Here is a 21,132-nt window from a genome sequence, read left to right on the forward strand (position 1 = left end):
GGAAGGAGCAGCAGAAACAACATGTGATGAACTGACCCCAACCCCATTCCCCGTCCCCTTGCGCTGCTGGTGGGGAGGAGGGAGAGAATTCAGGAGTGAAGTTGTGCCCAGGAAGAAGGGAGGGGTGGGGGGAAGGTGTTTTTTAAGATTTGGTTTTATTTCTTATTACTCTACTCTGGTTTGACTGGCAATAAATTAAGTTAATTTTCCCCAAGTTGAGCCTGTCTTGCCCGTGATGGTACTTGGTTGAGTGATCTCTCCCTGTCCTTATCTCAACCCAAGAGCCTTTCGTTATATTTTCTCTCCTGTCCAGCTGAGGAGGGCAGTGATAGAGCAGCTTTGGTGGGCACCTGGCGTCCACCCGAGGTCAATCCACCACACCACATTAAAAGACTGAGCCATGAGTAAACGCTATTTTCTTTTTTCTAGATATAATTTAGTTTCAGGGTTTTTTAAATTGCCCAGAATATAAAAGCGGTGCTCATCTCCCAGCCAGTTTTGTGGTCAGAGCACAGAGCTTGGGCTTAGCTGCTAGAGCATTTTTATTGTCTCTCTGGAAAAAAACACAAATTTCTTTTAGTTCTGAACAGAGTAGTCTTGCTTTGATTACACATTTCCAAATAAATATGTAGAACAGAGTTCAGCCTTACACAGTTTAATTATCCCATATTAACAACAAGAGGTGGGAAAAGGACAGCTCAGAAAAACAGCATCACAAGGCTGTGCTGAGAAGAGCCACTCACAAGTGGCAAAAAAGGAAAATAATTGATTCCTGCTACAGCTTCCAAGAAGCAGCTAATTCAAAACTGTTTAGAAAACAAGTATAAATTGTTAAATAATTTAACACAAAAAAATATTTTCCCCAAATGATCCTGTGTTTTGGTTTTTAATTTATTTATTTGACAGGCAAAAATTTTAATGGAATAATGGTCTGTTTGCTATAATTGCAATAATTTATACACTTGACTTAAAAACAAAACACTCCCCCCCAGTGATGCCATAAACCCCCTGTGTCATTAGCACCTTTTTAATATGCAAATAATACATTGTGTGGCTTTGTATTGCAATTTTAACAGTATATCCTCTCTTACAACAGGACCAGCCAAAAAAAAAAAAAAAATCCAACAAAAATATCAGCGTACTCCTGGGTTTAAACCTCAGACTCAGTGAACAGACTTTAGGGTGATGTACCAACCACTCTGTTGCAGAGACAGGAACACCTGAGATGCAGAAGCCACAGCTCTCCCTTATTCAAGAGCAGTTAGAGGAGAGGCCATCAGCTCTGTCCCTGTCCTACCTGCCACCTCCTGCCTGCATGGTCACCTTGCAAGATGCTGGACAGACAACACACGTCTGCATGTCACCTTCTAGCACATTCAGTCACCTGCTTGGGCACAGAGGCATCTGCATTTTCTGGAGGGCAGCTTCTGACCATGCCCAGGGCTGTACCTGTAGGTTTCCTGTCTGCCCAGATGGCAGATCTAATTTGGAAAGTAATCTCAGGCCATGTTTCCAAAGACGGCAAATACCCATGAACAGAGTGAGGCAAAAACTGTTGCAGCTTTTGGTGTATGAGCTTGCAGGGCAGAAATCCTGCAAATACACCCTCTTTTACTTTTTACCGCAGGTGTCTTTTTAAGCACATTAACATAGGGCTTGCTTCTGTAAGAGGTGGCAGCTGTAGAAACCTCCCTTTGATGACTATACCCATAGAAACTGGGTGGCTATAAGCACAGGTCTTGATCTGGGTCTGCAGCATATGTCTCGTACTCCTCTCACTACCAACAGATGATGCTTGGTAAATGCCATTTAACTGGCTGGAGAGAAAACGAGATTTGAGAAAAAGCAGGGAAATGGCACCCACTGAATTCAGGGCACAGAGACAGTCTGGGGTGTCTCCAGGAACAGACTGAACAGACAACCATATGCTAGGGAATATGCTGGAGCAAAGGGAATTAGGTTGCATCCCCTTTTCCAGGTGGAGAAGCTGCAGAGTCACAGTCTGTGCCTAACCCATGCAGATCTTTTAATTGCAATTAAAGATACAGGTGTGTCTCTCATGTTCCTAACACAGACTCTTGGCAATGGCTCCAACAGACATTCAAATGAAAGGGTTATGCAAAAAAAGCTCTAGATCTCCTTCAACTAGATACTATGGCACCATCTCACCCATTGGGGGTTGGAATATATGAGCTCTAAAGGTCCCTTCCAACCCAAACTATTCTATGATCTCACAGGCTTGAAAGACCCTGAAATTTGTTTAACAGAACATCATTATGTATCTACCCTTTGCATAGTGCACTAGAGTGTATTAGTCTATGCCATGCGTGGCACATGCAGACACACATGATAAGAGACAATCTACAGAGGCTGAGAAGTCAGCGTCATGACAGGAATTAAATGTCATATTAACATGGCCCAGTTAACATGTTTGACCTCCATAAAACCTACTCATTGCAATCACATTTATTCAAAACGATATCTCGTGCCATGTTGGGAGGTATCTCCCTCTTGTGTAGAAAACCTGTTCTGCTTCACCACTGGAGGGATGAAAACTCACTCAGTCTGGACTAGGAAAAATGGTGCTGTTAAATACAATGTGATCAACATGCTTGCTTAATACTGAAATATAGCAAGCTGACCTAAGATGCGGTACAGTAACAGATATACCATTGAGAGTTACTTAAAAGTGTAAGCTTTTCCCTTCATGATATTTTCACTTTGATTGGTCTTTCCATAGCAAGAAACACAGTATAAATCAAATCAAAGAGTTTATTTGCATAAGAAAAAGCAAAAATAGCACCACTGAGAGCTACACAGTAAAGACTTTGTTTAACCCTGGCATTTGAACATGTTATTTAATTTCATTTTTCAGTAAAGAAGAGGCAAATTTTATCTGCTACTGGGTGAGAAAAAGACTCCAAAGGCTGGCAAATGGTTATCTCTGGGCTTTAGCAGTGGGGTCTGATTCTGGGGTGGTTATGGACAGCTGTGGCTTATGCTCGGCTTAGCCAGCTTGGAAGCACCATGCCATACGGTGAACGTGCCAGCAGGGCTGGGTGCCTATTTTCCATCTACAAAAGACCTGATGAGATTTCCAGACACATTCAACACTTAGTGCCTGTGTCAGGTTCATTACTCCCATCTCTCAATACAAACTGCTTTGTGCAGAAGAGTTTTGAAAACACAGCTGCTTTGCTGCCTGGCACGTATATCCGAGGCCTGATCGCCTCTCAGATCCACACCTTTGTGGGTGGTATTGTCTTGGTCAGAGAGTTAAACTCACAAATGGCCTATTGTGAAGGTCTTTTCAGACTCCATCCCCTCTTTACTTTCTCTTTGCATTCTCAAGTTCATTTTGGCAATTAGTCGATAGGGGAAAAGGGACAGTGTCTGACTTTTTGCTTTCACCCTCAAACAAAATTTCCTCTGGGTTTCTGAAGACCTCTTTGTTCTGACCCTTTCAGCAGAGACCAACCTTCTCCTAGACCAGCCCGCAACTTCTCACCTGCACTCTAAAACACGACGATGTCAACTTATAATCATAGCGAATCATCCAAAACGGTGAAGTTGGGTCACATTTGGCTTCCTGAGATTTTTAATGCCAGGTGTCTGCTGCTCTGGCTGATTTTTGGGTGAAGCAGTGGTAGGGAGCTGTGTGTGCACTATCAACGAAAAAGGGATTTGGCATCCCTGAGCCAATGGAGGACAGCATTGAGGCTTTTTGCAGAGGCATCTCCCTGACAGAAGGAAGTTAAGCTCCATCTGGTAGGACCAAACCCTCCCAGTACTGAAGTTCTTGCACAGGGAGCAGTGAGAAGGTTTAGGTCATCCCTGTGGTCTCTTCAGGCCTTACTGTGAGATCCCACATGGTCCCATAAAAAGTAGCTCCTATAGGATACAGATTCACTTATGGGCAGAAGAACATTAAATTTATTAGGGTATTTCTGGAAAACACACATTGGCTGTTCATAACTGCCTGTCCATTGTGAACTGAATGTACTGGAGACCTGTTCCCCAGCTTTGGCATGGCTTTGCCTTCCTCCCCTCCATGTGGATGGCAGATAGCACCAACAATCCTGCGATTAGCCTGTGTCTCACCGTTAATGCCCGGGACTACACAGTGCAGGATTTTATTTCAGTTTCAAGGGTGACGGGTAAAGCTTTGGAAAGAATTAACCAGATAACAGACAAAAATTTTGGCATTGGAATGGTTTTGCATAAACAGCTACACAATGCATCGATACTGTATGCTCTTCAAAAGAGGAAAAACCCACTTATTTTTAATGTTGTAATATGCCCTGATGTTAGAGAAAACAAAACCAAGTTCACATATCACATCAAAGATAATAATAATAATAATAATTATTATAATTCATAAAAATAATCTGACCGACCGGCAGCATTTGTTGGCTTTAGAAGGCCTCCCACGAAAGAAACACAATTGAAGACATCTGAGAGCTCTTGGCAGGCATGATGAATTCAAGTTTTAAAAACAAGTCTGGGGATACTCCCTGCATGCTAGGGCCCTTTCACGTTGGCAGGTCTGGCAGCCAGGCTTGCATAGTAAGCGCACTGAGTGGGGTCACACTGTCCGTTGGCTCCTGGAGGTCCCTGTGGACCTGCGAGACCAGGCACACCAGCTTCTCCCTGAGGGCCGGGTGGTCCTGGCATCCCATCTTTGGCATAGCCAGGCTCCCCTGGGAGGCCTAAAATAAAAACAGAATGTCCTTGGTGAGTGACACCCCCAGGGTGCAGTACTCAGCAGTATAACATCACAGGAGATGGTTTTGCTGCCAAACTGGGATGCAGGCATCAGCTTCCACAGACTTGGTTCTGGCTTGTATGTATCTACAAGGATGTGACAAGTGTGTCTTCTCTGTAAGAAAGATTTTCACCCCCTATGGCATTCTTGGGCTGCACAATTCTGCTATGGCTGCTCTTCCTCTATCACCATGTTGAAGTTGTGCAGCCGCATGACCCAGCTAATGACATATAGTCCTCATAGAGAGGAAGTGAGGATGCGAAAGCTTGAGGCAAGAGCCATCTTTGGGAGATAACTCATTGCTACAAAGCATAGTGGGTCCATTGTTATTTTAAGGCAATGCAGGGCCAGTATGCCAAATGCAGACCATGGAGTTATGAAAGCTTCCCATAGTTTCCTCCCCTGAACAAAGCAGGGTGAAGGCAAAATTGGCCAATGGCTCCTAATTTCAAATTAGAAACAAAATATATTTGCTGCTTCTTTGTCAGCAAAGGTAAAGCATGAGTTGTATGCCTGAGGCATAGGTGTTGGGTATGACCTTTATAACATCTGAAGCTGCCTGGACCTCTGGGTTCAGCTTGGTCACAACAAGATTCTGGTAAATGCAGTTAGGACACTTCACGGTGTATCTAGTAATTAAAGCTTCACTTTGGATTTGTCCCAAAGGTCAGTTAACCTAGCTGTTACTGAGATGGATCATTATACCTGTCAACCAGGCTGAAGAAACAAAGGTGGCCAGATATGATGCTAGTGATGTATTTCTTCCCTTTGGGCCGCTTTCTACAGAAATTGTGTATGCCATATTTATGTATCCTGATTGTCTATCTAATATGGCAGAGACCTGTGTCCTTGCAGCAGTTCTGAGTGATGTGTTTTGTGGGGTGTTCTGAATAAACACACCTGGAATTCCTGGAGGACCTACTTCCCCTCGTTGGCCAATGCCAGTGTCTCCCTTCTCACCCTTTGCTCCTCTTTCTCCTGTATAGAGGGAAAGAAAAATAATGAACCGATGAACACTATCTATGGAACTAAAGAATCCACACTGAAGCCAATATATTTGCTAAAAAATAGTTCCTAATTCTGGCCAGTCCTCTAAGATGGGACCTTAAGTGGGAATAAAGACTTGCCCTCATCCGATTCTGGCCAGAGATGGAACACACCAGCAATTGCTGGTCACATTTACAACCTCTGGTTCAACAGACTGAGACTGCTTCTAACACATGCATTTTGAGGACCACTTAGATGCTACTAACAGCAGAGGTGGACACCAAAGTGTGGTGGACACATCCCTTTATCGGACTGCCCAAACACACCAAGTTCCACTCACCTTTGGGACCAATCGGTCCAGGTGGCCCTTCAGAGCCAGTCTGTCCGGGCCGGCCAGGCTCTCCCGGAGGGCCAGTTCTTCCTGGGAGTCCTTCCTTCCCAGGGGGACCAGGAGGTCCTGGTCTGCCATGGGACGCTTTTACATGTGCAGGCTGTATCTGAGCCAGGAGATAGGCTAACTTTACTGTGAAGAGAGGGAAATGGGTTTGTTAGACTAGAAGGTCAGTGCTCCAAGAGATGGAGACCCAGAACCAGTGGCCCAGTAAGGTCCAAGTATTGTCACAGATCAATTTTTCAGGGCCACCCATTTGTTGTCCCCACACAATCCTTCCCCATAAACCATGATGGTACCTTCCTGACCCTCTCTAAATTATTTAAACCTCATTTCTCAGTAGCTTTAAACTTCTCCTAAATTTCATACTTAATCCTAAACACTTCTCTCATCCTCTGTTCCTTGTCCACCAAGGATCTGAAATGTCCTTTCCTTTAGCTGTGTAGCTGGTGGATTTCTGTCAAACTGGAATCATTGCTGCTCTGAAAAGGAGAGCCTACTTCCACGACTTCTGCTACACAGAGCAAGAAGCTACATGGCTGCTCTGTAGGAAGAAAGCTTATTTTTCTTGTTCTGGGCTGTTACACATGTGAAGTTAAAGCTAATGTACCCATCTCTGGCTGTGAAGTCAGAAACTAACTAAGGCAGCTTCCTGCATCAGCATATTCTCCAATTTCCAAGCAGGCACATTGCTTGCCACTTCCATATTAAGACCCTGAACAGCCTAGAGAGCTCTTAAGACATACTCAGCATCACAAAAACATCCTACAGAATAGAAGGAGAAGGGTTTTCTATTTTCTCTTCATTGATCCAAAATCTTGAATGCTTTTAGATTGGCATGGAATTTGAAGTCTGAGAGTGCGTAAAAAAATCCTTCAAATAAATCACCCCATTGAACCATGATCTTTAGCATGGAAGAAAATACCTGCAGCTATGTGTCAGCTGCTCCAAGAGCTGTGTGAGAAGAAGCACTACAGCTCGGCATTTCACTGTAGATGGGGTCAGTAGTGGTCTGCAGTTCACGTACTTTGAGAGAAGCAGCAGCCCACAGACACTCCACTCCCTCTTATACTGATGAGTATCAAATGTCACAGCCAGAAATCAGGAACATTTCTTCTCCAGCTGGGACCTTAAAAGCAAGTTTACCTCCTACTCTGATTACTTTCTCTTCTAGAGCCCCAAAGTAATCTGTTGCAATTTGTATCTTCTTATGTCAGCTCAGGCATCTGCAGGAATGAGTCTGCAGCAAAGCTGTTCTGGTAGCAAAAAGCCATGAGGTCCTTACCACAGGCAACGAATGGCCTTGGGTTGAAGAAGGGAGAAAGCCCTTGTGCTATTGCTGGGAACATCAAGCTTAGGGAACAGTACAGCTTGCTAAGTGCATTTCATTTTACACATTTGTCCTTCCAGGCAGGCTTATTGCAACTTTGCCTTCCATAAGCAGGAGAGGTTCAGGTCCCACCACAGCTATGGAAAGTACCTTTCATATTCTCAGATATATCTTCCAGCTTCCCCAAGATGATTACATACCATCTAGCTGCTTGGCTAACTCCTCTTGGATGAGCCTTCTCAAAGTCTCTAGAGATGGGGGTTCCCCCTAGAGAGTAATAATCACAGCAATAACAAGACATAATAATCACAGCCAGGGGACATGCAAATTAAACCCTCCACAATGGGTTTAGTGGGTTGCATTTCGTCACTTACAGCATACACAGGGCTGCAGGGACTGCCTGAAAGAAGAATGTAAAGGGACTCAAAACATCCACGATTCCCAACCTGCTGGCAAGCCATGGGCTTAACAGCGTAAGTAGGGAGCCTGGTCAGAGGGCGCAGTTGGGACACTGAGAAAATCTCCCTCCTATACAAGTCATAGAAGTAGTAGAAATCAAATCAGGAGACATTCTCTGCCCTACTAGATCATAGTGGAAAGCCTACCTCATTTTTCAGCATTGCACACTTCTTTGCAGAAGGAAGCATGCCTGCCCCCAGGGTAGTTAAGGTGGGTATCTAGGCTTGCTATAAACACTCATATTGGATGCATTGCCTGCCAACAAGCTTTATCTCAGGGAGCAGAAGCCAGTTTACACATGTGATACCCATTCTTCCAAACATGTACAAGGTTCTGCCTGATTTCACGCTGTTTAATGGAGACAGGGGATGTGGCTGCCTGGCCTTGGTCCCCTACCCAGCCTCCAGGGGAATCTCCTCTCTCAGCAATTTTGTGCGACCTTGCTGTTGAACAACTGTAATAGCTGTCAGAACTCAAAGCTATGTGAACAACTCTGGACGATGCAACTGAAAAAATGATGAAAGCAGTTTTGGTAGGTGGAAGGAGATTTTTTTAGGCTGTGGCTTTCCATGAAAATAAAAAAAGTGGTTTTAGGGGAACCAGACTCTTGTCTTTGCATAAACTCAAAAGAAAAAATGTAGCTATATTTCAAAAATAAACCATTTTGAACCAAGATCAAATGCTGTCCTTTGTAAATCATAAAGTGAGATGTTTCACTTGAAATACAGTTTTCATTTTTTGGCTAAAATTATTCTTTGAATTTCTGCCAGTTTTGAAAATACTTCTGGTCAACCTGAAGACTGCATTCTTTTGTGTATGAACTATTTGCATGAAAGTGTGGCTTTTCCCTCACACCTACCCTTTCAACATACAAGGATGCAGTCTGTGTCCTCTATGTTTATGAAAACCTCATGACTTCTGAATCAGAAGTTATTCTTCATTAAGAAAAGTAGATTTTATTAAATAGCTAAGAGACATTTCAATTTTAACCAATGACATTGCTGATAAGTACAGAGTTGGTCTATTTGCTGCCTTCTTCCCAACACAAATTTTGCATGAGAAAAAGATGTGTTAGTTGGTGACAAAAGAAACAATTTTGTCATTAAGTACTAACCATTTGTGACGGCTCTTAGTGAATATCCCAGTAAGTAACCATGATTGTGGAACATACTTTGAAGGCTTACAAATTATCTTTTCAAGTTTTAACCCTGTTAGTTTCATTAAGTCTCCATAATCATGACTGGATTTCATCAGTCTCTGTGTTGTTGTGACACATAAAGAAATGCTTTGTCTAAAATTTACCCAGTTTTTACATCAGAGATTATTTCACTGTTTATTTCCCTCCGAGGTAATCTCAAATTCATCCTCAGGATGGGCATAGCGGCTTCACTAGTGTTGGTAGTTTTTCTCATTCTTCTACATACATTACCCTCAGGCACTCTCAGTAGCGAGATTGTTTCCCGTTAGGAAAAAAAAGAGAATATTAAACAAAAATAGGATTTCATGAATTCTGATGAGCTGACTCCAGGATTTCCAGGAATAGAGCAGTGACCTTTCCACGGCTCAGCATTTTGTCTCTCATAACAACCAGCAGCAGAGGAAGGCATAAGACCTCTATATGAAATGCTACACATTAACACCCTTATAGAAAGAAGCTTTTTCAGACTCCAGACCCATGGCCACAGTCATATGACCAGACTTAGGCTTTTAGGGGTATAAGGTATCAGGGACTGGCCACCCTGGCTATACGTCTGGATTGCTCAGGTCTCCTGAAATTCAATCCAACACCCCCACAACACTTCCCTGAGATATGCTATAGCTTGCCTTTTTATGTATCAAGAGGTAAAAACGCTGCCTCCCCATTAAAACACACACTCGCTCTGGTTTCTATCAGCCTTAGTATAATCTTAGGTACTGTTCTGATCACACACCGTGGCAGTAAAATTACTGTACAAAGCCCTTCTCTGGCAATCTTACCCTTGGTCCTGGAAATCCCGGCTGTCCTGGAGGACCAGGAGGTCCAACTTGCCCAGTGTCTCCTGGGGGTCCATGGGGACCCATCAGTCCTGGATGGCCTTTATGACCAGGTATCCCAGGATCACCTGGAGGGCCCTTTTCTCCTTGAGGGCCTTTTTCGCCTTTGATGCCAGGCTCTCCCTAAGTGAAAAAACTGACATTACCACCACAAAATAAGAGGCAAACTTCTGATTTCCAAGCACAGCAAAACACAAACAGCTGAGCTGGCAGTTACTGAATACAACATCTGGTGCATTACAAATGATCCACAAATTATTACTGACAGAGAATGATTAAAGAGAGGTCTGGGAGGGCGGGAAGCACGGCAGATCTCTACAGGCCACGCTTCATTCTTGAATGACCCTTCCCCCAGCCCCTAACTCAAAACAGCCCTCTTTATTTCAAAGTAATGAAATAACTAATAATATTCTCCAACCTACCCTCTCTCCTTTGGAGCCAATTTCACCTGGTTTCCCTGGTGCACCCTGCAACAAAATAAGGCTGAGCGTTGAAGAACTATCCATAATAACAGTAAATAATAAAGCGCATGCCTTTGCAATCATTCTTGTGACCTGGGGAAAATTTATTTCCTCATCAGTCCCACAGATTTCCGAGAGCTGTTTGCTCTCAAATATCAACAACTCAAGAAAAAAATGAATTTGTTGCAACCCAGGTAGCATCCTTAATGGTTTTTTCCCAAGACATCAGCCCTACTTTGAAACAACTGGGAATTTAACTCACCTCTTTTCCGGGAGGACCTTTCTCTCCTGGTTCTCCCTGAGAGATACAGAGAGTGAATTTAGCACCACACTGCAATGAGTTGGAAGGAAGACCCTACCCAATAACCACAAGTCTTGTTTTCTGTTTAGAGCCCAAGTTTTCTGCTACACAACAGCAGGTTTGGATGATTTATCCTTATCCTACTGCTGTAGGTCATTCCTGGAAAGACACATCCGACTATTTAGAAAGGATTGTTTAATAAAGCTGCATACCGTGTAAATGTAAATAACACGAAGTCATTTCTAACAAACCAGCTGAGAGCAAGACAGATGTTTCATTGAAAGTGTGTTCCTGCTTTCAATACATTTTATTCCTTTTTCTTACAGACTTTTCACAAAGCTTCATACACTTTACTTAGGCTGGTTTAGTTTAAATAGTGTCAACGTTATACCCATAGCAGTCTAAAGATGTAAGGGAAGTACATTTTTTAAGTAGAGGTACCATCTTGTACTACACCAGCTGAGATAATGGATGCAGAGCCAGTGATAAAGCAAGTTTGAGCCTGAAAGTTTGCCTGTATTTCAGAACTATATTAAATAACCTCAATTTGAACAAGCACCTTATTAGGATTTTTTTTTCAATACTGTGTATTTATAATGTCATAATTAGGCAATACAATTTTGCATTTTAGCATTTCAATGAAAAAAAGGTCACCGCAGTCCTGAAGCTCACTGATAAAGCAAAACAGACATTAAACTAGTTATTGCTAAAATTCTGCCCACTTTCCCATATCATGAATGGAAGGATTCATCTTTATAGTCTATTTACAATCCACGCACATGATCATATCTATAATGTGTGCGTGCAGGTGGAATTTTTCCCATAACCTGGAAACACATATAACATCTTTGACAGTGCTAGCATCTACATATGTATGCATGAGTAATATAACTAATCACAGATGTGTAATCCCATCAGCTCTGAATTAGGCAGCATCAGACTCACTCGACTATTCCTTAGGGCCACTTTAGTTTTAAATGGCCACCACGTTTGCTGCTTTAAATTAATTTTCCAGAGAAATATTTTCTTCTCCTCTTTTCATCACGAAACTCCCATTCCAATTATAAAAAAAAAAAAAGGAAAAAAGAATCATCCTGTGGAAGATTCAGCTCTGCTAGATTCACATGAAAACCTTTCAAACCTCATTTTAAGTCACAACAGAGCTAGAAACAAAAATATTTAACTAACATTTACTTTTTCCATCCTTTTAGTGGAATGTAACATATTTTACTTATCTTGGAATGGCTAAAGATATTGGATTTCAAGGCCGTGATATTTTCACATTTATAGGTCTTACTTTAGATCACTTTGGGAGATATATGAATGCTTTAATTGCAATGTACATCTGTTGCTGGTAACAAAGGAATTTTCCTTGGAACACCAAATATGAGAAATACCTATATTATTATCAGCACTTAAAATTTCCCTATTTAGCCCTTCTGGGGTTCACACAGAGATATGGCCTGAGAACTTAAATACTGCATACCCATATTAAGAAGACTATTGAACCAGTCCGATTAATGCACACATTTTCAGGGCTGACTGACAGGTACCAGCTCAGTAAATGAGGTTATGTATGTTTGTCTAAATGAAAAATGCTATTTTTGCAGTCCAGTTTCCTTTGGAAGTAAAAGTGTATGGCTTCTGGATCTGTCAGATCTCCTGGTTATGTTTTTTTACCTAATTAAAGATGACCATGTCCTATCTTCCTCAGTCTAACATTTAAAAGCAGGTAATTAGTGGATCTAATCCATCCCCAGACATACTCACAGGTGGTCCTCTGGGTCCTACGAAGCCAGGGAGTCCCGGGCTGCCATTTTCTCCTTTATTTCCTTTAGGACCCTTAGGACAGAAATGAGACAGACACTAGCACCCTTTCTCCAACATCTCTTTTCCAGAGCATGCATTTACAGATACATTGGAACTGGGAAATTTCACTGTAGCAGCAGGACTCCTAAAACTGACAAGGAAAGGAAGAACAAAGCCATTTAGAAAAGCAGATTGCAAACACCACACTTGCATTATTAATAAGCTATGTGGGGTCCCTGTGAAAAGACGAAAAGGAAGTGACAATGATGGAAGTGACAGGAGGTATGTTCAGTGGCTATTCTGGCGCTGCATGGTTTTTAAGGTGGTGTTGCAGAGTGGAAATGCTGTGATGGGCGCCGACAGGGAAACAGTGCAGGTGGTCATACTGCTCAAATCTGAGAATACAACCAACAGACAGCTACTGAGTTGCTCTTTTGCCTTTATTTCCAGGTTCAATTTAAAAAATGTCTGCCTTTTACTTATCTCTTGTGATATTCTGCCAAACTATCATTTTTCTTACAGATCAGGGCAGCTTAAATGACAGTTCATGATACAGAGCCATTTCACATACACTTCTGATTTTTTTTTTTACTCTTATTTTTAACCTTTTCTTTCACAACTTTTCCCCCTACCTTCTGATTCAGAACATAACCCTTTTTCTTCTTAGACTAAAACCTGTCTTCATTTTAAGCCCATCTTGTGTAAAGTGAGCACCAACGGACCTGACAGGCACAATGCACATGGCTTTCAGTATGCAATCAGCCCTGGAGATTTCAGGGGCTGGGCTGTATTGCTGTGTGCAGTCTTAGCATGAACACTGTGAATTGGGATGGGCACTGTCAAACAGCAGATGCAAAAGGAGAAGGCTCCTGGCAGGTTTTACCTTGTGATTACAAGTTGGCAATGGTGAAGGTGGAAAAAAAAACGCCCTTATTGCCATGATAACCTTTCTTGCTTCTCCTTTTTTTCAAAATAGAAATATAATATATTGGCTTGTCACACCGCATTGTGAAGGAAATTAGTGCATTTCCAGACAAGGCTGGAAATAAATGGATTCAAGCACAGCACAAGGAAATACTTCCCATAATAACCTTTATGAAAGTGAGAGGATTCATTTTAATGACAGAGGATACTGATGAGATGACTGTCTGTTCTGCTGACCAACACTGTCTCATTGTTTCCATTTTCTCATCCATCTGATTTTATCCCTTTTCAATCTCTTATGTTATTTTTGGACTCTAAATCCTCTGGAGCAGAGACTGCTGTAGTTCTGTGTTTGTGCAGGAAGGTGCCTGGTGAGTCCCCGGGTCACTAGCTGACAGTCTAGGTAATGTGATAACATGATGATGATTAAAAAATAACCCCCATTTGGCACTCACAGGGCATCCCAAAGCCACAGTGGCCTGTTAAAGAAGACCAGAAGGCCAAAAAGCAGTAACAGGAATTGGGAACAGGGGTGGGTGTGATGAGAAGAAGAAATTAAAGTTGAAAAGGCAACAGTGGGGATCCACGGGGTAAGAAGCAATGGCAATAGTGCAAGGAAGGTAAGAAGAAGTTTTGTCAAGGAGAAGAAAGCTGTAGCACCTATTCTTGGCTGCAGAAAGGCTGCAAGACTGCACCACCCCTTCCCCACCTCTATTTGTGAGTTATAACCCCCCCATGCAGAAAGGTGTTACTTGCTTCTCTGCGACCACTTAGGAGGAGACATCCCTGCGGCAAAGCAATACATGCTCAGGGCACAAGTCTGTGGTGAGGCTGAGGTTGCTTTATGGCATTGAAAGGGCCACAAAGGAGTGAAGTCCTGCTGCAATTTTTCAGATTTCTCCTGCTATGCCTTTGTTTCTATCTGAATCTAATAGCCCAGCAAGCTGTAACGTCTAGGTGGACAAAGAGAGGGAAGAGCCCTGCATTGTAATAGATGCTACTGGACACAAAAATACATTTGCATGGATTTGCTGAATCCTGAACAATTTTCAGCAGCAGAACAGAGAAAAAAAAAACAAAACCAGCTCCTCACTGTCCTCCTTACAGCTCTTCATTACCATGCTGTTCTTCCACACAGGATGGTCCCAGGGGGGTTTTATTCTGCTTTGTGATCTTGGTTTACAGCCCACTGTCTGCTCTTTCCCCAAGTGCCTGGGGAGGATTTTTCTGCTGCTGCTATTCCTCAATGGCAGTCTGCCAATGCCCTGAGGCCCTCTCCTTCCGTGTGACAACTCTGCTGGCTGTACAGTCTCTGCTTGGCAAAATCAAATCTACTGGTGAAGATGAGGCATGCCAATCTTTTTTCCATACCAGGTAATCGATCATTTCCTTTGTCTGTGAACACTTACTTAATTTTTGCTGGGAAAAATGATGACCCAGCTAGCAGGTCAATCCCTGGAACATAGCCAAACCCGCTCCGATGTCATGGCCAGCCAGTGATTTTCAGATCACCAATCTTCAGACATGGCAACTTCAGGGACGGTAAGCTGCTACACATAATTCACTCCATATATACTTCATCAGTCACCTCTCCTTGACATAACTGCTTGCTGCATGAGTTTCCCGTTGTGGTACTTACTGGGTTACCTGCTGGGCCAGGTTCTCCTGCAGATCCAGGCGATCCATTCTTGCCCTACGTCAGAAGGAAAAAGGTTAGTGAAGTAACGTAGGCTACAATTAAAAATATCCACCTACTGCTACACCAGCAGGCGTTTCTTTAGCATTGTCCAGCCTCCTCTCTTAGCAGACTGCAGAGTAAGGATCTCTTCTTTCCAACTGACCCCACAACTTCGGCATCCCTGATCACACGGCTGACCCCATCTCAGAACAAAAATTGAGACACGTGGACCCAAACCCCTAGTCTGAAGAGGACCAAATCAGCAGTCCTCCTCCTCCTTTTCGTCAGCCTTATCCCTATCATATGCAGCATCCTCCTGGATGGATGGAGCCACCTACTATGGCTGCTCCAAGTTACCAATGTTCAGACAAGCCTCTTTATTCCATGTTTGAAGCACCCCTTGGCAATGCACTGATCAATGTTAAAGTGCTCTGCACCAGCTGACAGATACCTCCAGATCCCCCCCACCTTCCTGTGTTAGAAAACTTCCTCTCTCCAGTGGCTGAGGGAGGTCCTGCAAATCACTGCCTATCATCCTCTTCTCAGGGCTACCATCTGAATCAGGGTCCAGAGGCCAGGCATCTATTTTTTTAATCATCTCAGGCTTCCCCTTTTTTGGGGAATGGAGAGAAACACTTGTTCTAAAGCCTTGAGGTATTTGATACTTGCCTGACACCAGACAACTCAGAATGAGCCAAATCATCCTTGAAAAGGACCTGTTTCTCACCATTCCTTATCAAAGTAGCTGAGCTGACCATCTATATTGACTAAAGTTTGGTGAGATTAAATTCTATACCCTGTTCCTCTCTCCTCCCAATTCACCACGCAGAGATGTTTTTCCCTTTATTTGAGTTGACCATAAAGACCAGCCCTTTTACTGGAAGTATTCAAAATCATGCCTCACACTCCTTATTAGAGAAGAAATAAAGCAGAGGAAGAACAAGAGAAACCGAAACTTTGCCCTCCAACATAAAAAAACCCCAAGTATCTCTTCTCCAGAAAAGAATATGGCCTGGAGTTATGATAATTTCTGTCTCCTCAAATCTTTTTATTCCTTGCTAGTGTTGTGCAGGGACATGACATGTTAGCGGGTGATGCCAGCAGGACAGGAATAATGAGATAAATTATAAGGTAAACACAGGAGCTCTCCATATGTTCCTGCAGTCTAAACCCCTACCCTCCCAGCTCAGAGGGACCTGCTGCTCCAGCTCCTGGCATTGCTGGCTGAATCAGCATTTTGCCCTGATTATGGAATATGTTGTAGAACCTGTTTTACTAGCAGGTCATCTGAGAAGGAAAAGAAATCACTCATTGCAACATATTAAAGATATGCCTAGGTTCAGCAACAAAGATCTGCATTCAAATTTGGAAAGGGCTGATTTTTAAGAGAGAATTGAAAAACCCATGATATTAATAAAAGTTATTTCTCAGCCATCCCAATTGACACTTTTTGAAATGTCAAATAAATTGCCATTTCTCCACTGAAGTTGTAATAAAACTCTACAGGTGTTCAATTAAACAAACCTTTTAATAAAATTATGCCTTTTTTTCAGAAAAAATTACAGACAGCGTGACAAAAATGAATAGTATCAAAACTGGACCCTACATATCTCAAACTGGGCACCTGCAATTAGTGTCCACCTTTGAAAACTGAGGCCATGTGAGAAGCAAGTAAGATGCCAGAGGCAGGACTGGAATATGAGCACTACTGACACTGCAGTCCTGGCAGAATCCATTAAACTCTTCTTCCTACCAAGTCAGCAACCATCACTCCATTGCACTGTTATAAGTCTTCATCAGTTCCTAGCAATATCATTCTGATTTGTCTTTCTCAAAGTAGGCAAAGTGTTTTAATCAAACATCACCTGAATCTTTCTTAAGACTCTTCTTCCAAACCAGAGTTCTGGACTGCAGGAGATTCCCACTATATACAATGCACTTCCAGAAATGGCTTGTCAGGAGAGAAAACTCACCGGCTGCCCTCTGAGTCCTCGAGGGCCCTGTGGTCCTATGGGACCAGTATCACCCTGAAATGAAGAAAAGTATTCTGGTGAGAGGGAAAGATCTGACATGAAGGCAAGCAAACAGACATTTTAAAATGTCCCTACTAAATTACACTGTTCACGTATTAGAAGGAAACAGCATTAAAGTGTCACTACCCCCTTTCAGTTATGTATGAGGAAGACCAGCCTTTTGAATTTTAAACATCTATCACTAAAGGCAGCCTGATTACAGGCAGAAAACATTATTATCAGGTTATCTTAGCAATGGATTTCTCAGGGACAGAGATTCTTCAGTATTTCTCAAGAACTGATTATTTTGTTCTTTCTTGAGGGAGGCTTAAGACCTGCTTCTATCTTCTCTGAAGGGTTCCCCAGGGTCTATCCTCCATTTTACTTTGTAGGGTACTATTTACAGCACAACAGTTTTCCAGTGATACAAGGGTGTGCAAATGAGAAACCACTTCCCCACGTCCCATGACAATGGCACATTCAGCTACTTGGTACATTGCTCAACAGCTGCTGCAGGATCCCACCGTCAGCTGCACTCTTCCAGGACTTTGTTATGTGACTGCATTTGACACTAATAATGTCAGAGGATCTGTTTGTACCATCTCTCCTTCCTCTGAGCAGCATCGTCTTATTCCATAGGTATTTCATAGATTTCAGTGGAGCTACGCACTCAGTAAGGTACAGCTTTTGCAGAGGAAGCATGACAGAGCCTGGCCCAGTGGGACCTGCAGAATGAAGCACTGCTCGGAGACGGGTGGCAGAAAACCGGTCCATGGCTATGCAGCACAGCCTGGGATTCAAACAATGCATCTTTCTCTGCTTTTCCAAAGATATAGCTGACATTTAAGCGTCAGCAGCCAAGCAGTGACAAAGGCCCTCAAATTCTTTGTTACCCTAATGATCTTTGCACAAATCATTCCCTGCCCACTGCTGCAGGAATTCATCCTTTATCACAGTTTCTGCAGTCATTTTAGGTGAGGGTCGCTGTGAATTAAAATCTTCATTTGTCAGGGAGAAGGAGATCAGTTTCTGCTCAGAACGGTACACTTACATCCTTCCCTGGTGGCCCCTCACGACCAGCAGGACCTGTCGCACCTGGCTCCCCCTGCAATTCAGCAAAAAGGAAAGAGATATCAGCTCAAGGTCAAAGACAGACCAGTAACACCACTATAAGTGGTATGGGGTTTCTGCAGTATTGGACTGAGCTCAGTGAAAACTTTTTTTAAAGCCAACAAGAGCCTCGTTCATCATATGTGACACGCAGCTTATAAAAATAACTTAGAAGCATCTTCTCTAAGTGATGCACAAGGCAGTGCACTGCTTTCTAGCAGAATATTTGCTACTGCTAGTGCAGTCACTGAAAACCACCAACCTATTCATGATGCAGAAACTACCATAATGAGGAAGAGATGAGGAACTTCAGCACTGGATTTTTCTGCTAAGGTCCTGCAAGCAGAGTATTTTATTTCCCTGTAAAAAGCCAGAATTAGGCAGAAGGACACTCAGTTTTGTATTCCATTTTCTACACCAAGGAGCTTTTTGTACTGCATCGCTCAGAACAGAGAGACCACCTTTTCATGCAGGACTTGAGTTTTGGATTTTATGATCCACAGGCAACTGAGTCAAAGGGCTAGAGACATTTCTATTCTCATTTCTGTAAGTTTTGTTCCTGAACTTATTCTGCACTTCTTAGGCATTTTTGGAGGAGAGCTGATTCTTGTCCAGTAAGTGCAGTAGGGTTCCTCACCTTGTATGTCAACATTTGTACCAGAGGGATGTGGTATGGAGGCATCCTTGAAACTTCCTCACAAAGCGCTATCTCAAAGGGAGCATCAGAGGACTGAGCTCTACCAGCTGCCTCACCTTACCTGGAATCACAACTTCAGCAGAAGGAATGAAGACAGCTGCTGTGATATTCTGCCATGGGTGTGGCCCATGGAATTGTAGTTGAAAACAGCCATGTTAAACACAGACCTGCCATCTTTTTTACCTATTGTCTCAGAAAGGTCAACTTCAGTTCACACAATTGTTCTCTAAAGGATCATGCATGAGGTTCACATTACTTACCCGGGGACCTGGGGGACCTGTATCTCCTCTCTGTCCTTTGAAACCCTACAAAAGAGAATGAAATCAATAATTATCCATTACCCTGATGCATGAAACACTAAAAAAAACTCCAACTTGAACATTTACTTAATAATCTTCCCAATTTTGCCTAGGATTACGGGGGACTGGTCAGCATGGAGCTGCCATGTCCCAGGGAGTGATTCGGAAGGGCCACATCACAGCGAAGAGCTTTGCATAGCTCCTTAGGCTGCAAGACCAAGACTGTACTGTGTGTATTCCTGGTGTGACCAGCCAATAGATTATTTAACCCTAAATTTCATTGTCCCCATCCTTTCAGAGGACATGTAACAACACACAAGTGCTACAGCTGTGACTATGCCTTCTGGTAGAAGTGGTGTCATGAGGTTATGTGCTTTAACTTCTAGGTAAGGGACCTACTCTTCTCCAAGTGTGAAGGATTTGGAAATGCCTATGTTTGATTTTTGTTGATTATTTATTTATTTAGGCACATTGCCATGACTATTCTCATCCAGGCCAGCTCTTTCGTTATATGTTTGCATCAGTAAAGGACCTCATCTGCCCAACAAAAAGCTTCCCAGCTACAATACAGAAGAGTGACTGGATTGAACCCTTCAGAGCAGTACTTACCGGTAAGCCTCTGGCACCCTCCTGGCCTGGGAGCCCTGGTTCTCCAGGTTTTCCCTATGGGAAATAATCATGTTCATGTTAGTGGGAGACTCAGGTCCATGTTTCTGCTGTTGAAAACTTCCCACTCTTCTCCCTTAGCACTGAGAACTGTGATTGCCCAGGATTTCTCCAGCAACACTGGAGTCTGAGCATGCGAGGAGGGCAGTAGTGACAGACATTCCCATAAATAACCCTACCTGCACTGTCATGAACGCAGCCTTTGAGATTCAAAGGCAGCTCACACCTTTGGACTGGTGCACCTTTACAGTGTTTTAATGTCAGAGGGGTAATGCACAGAACTGCACCAATACCTAGTCAGCACATAAAAAAATCAGCATCTGCACGTAGAAACCAGGTGTTTTGATGCAAGCACACAACTGTCTGCAGCTGCTCTGACAAGCACTGCTCCACATACCGGTTGTCCTAATGGCTGGGAACTTGGCTTTTCCCAGAACCACTAAGTCCCATTTGACAAGTCACAGAAAGAGGCAGGCGACGCCAGATACTGGAAGCACATTCTTCATGTAACAAACACAGTTGCAAGGAATAACGTTCATTGCCCAATTTAGTAACACTTCCTTTTGGCTGACAGCTTCATGGGTCAGTTTTCTCCCCTCAGCAAACACAAGTATAGACTACGTAGAGAAAATCAAATATAAAACCTCTAATCCTGGACAACAGAACTGTCATAGAGCAATCCAGAAAAGGCTTCTTTAAAGACACCTCCTCTAAACTTTTTATGCCCCATAGTCTTCTATCTAAAAAACAGATCACTAGGCTTAATGTTACAAGACAACCTTCTACCTCTGCAATATTTACGGTAGCTGTAAAAGTGGAATCACTAAGTTTTAGTGTATTTATGGTAGCTGTAAAAGTAAAAGAACCCAGGTTTTTTTCAAGATTGCTAATGCATGACTCCTATAAATTGCTTAAGACAATATAGTCCTTCTGGTGTTAAAAAAAGATGCGCAAACAGGCTTCCTGTTCCCCCCCTAAGGAGTCCATAGATAGGCAGCTCCAAAAACAATAACTGGATGCAGGCTCTGATTGCCTGAGTGAAACAGTTTTAAATTGCATTACCGGTTCCCCAAGAGATCCTGGTTTGCCATCTTTGCCATCATTCCCAGCAATGCCCTGTAAATGAAATGCAAAACAGGGTATAAGGAAGGAGTCAACAGGGAAGATTGGTGGGGGTTTTGTCAGTGTGATTTTCACAGTGACAACTCT

General features: G+C 42.9%; 1 protein-coding gene across 1 annotated transcript in view; it reads right to left on the bottom strand.

Annotated features, from left to right (window-relative positions):
• Positions 1-2,512: 2,512 nt before the first annotated feature.
• Positions 2,513-21,132, bottom strand: part of COL22A1 (collagen type XXII alpha 1 chain) — a 233,160-nt gene continuing 214,540 nt past the window's right edge. Inside the window, exons 52-65 of the mRNA XM_075024010.1 lie at positions 20,986-21,039; positions 19,867-19,920; positions 19,219-19,263; positions 18,203-18,256; positions 17,113-17,166; positions 15,101-15,154; positions 12,499-12,570; positions 10,690-10,725; positions 10,389-10,433; positions 9,910-10,089; positions 7,674-7,740; positions 6,093-6,275; positions 5,666-5,743; positions 2,513-4,709 (exon numbers count right to left, since the gene is read on the bottom strand). Coding sequence (XP_074880111.1) covers positions 4,522-4,709; positions 5,666-5,743; positions 6,093-6,275; positions 7,674-7,740; positions 9,910-10,089; positions 10,389-10,433; positions 10,690-10,725; positions 12,499-12,570; positions 15,101-15,154; positions 17,113-17,166; positions 18,203-18,256; positions 19,219-19,263; positions 19,867-19,920; positions 20,986-21,039 — 1,164 coding nt within the window. The 3' untranslated portion in view covers positions 2,513-4,521. The remainder of the gene's footprint in view (positions 4,710-5,665; positions 5,744-6,092; positions 6,276-7,673; positions 7,741-9,909; positions 10,090-10,388; positions 10,434-10,689; positions 10,726-12,498; positions 12,571-15,100; positions 15,155-17,112; positions 17,167-18,202; positions 18,257-19,218; positions 19,264-19,866; positions 19,921-20,985; positions 21,040-21,132) is intronic.

The sequence above is a fragment of the Buteo buteo genome, chromosome 3 (genome assembly GCF_964188355.1).
Source record: "Buteo buteo chromosome 3, bButBut1.hap1.1, whole genome shotgun sequence".
Lineage (NCBI taxonomy): Eukaryota > Metazoa > Chordata > Aves > Accipitriformes > Accipitridae > Buteo > Buteo buteo.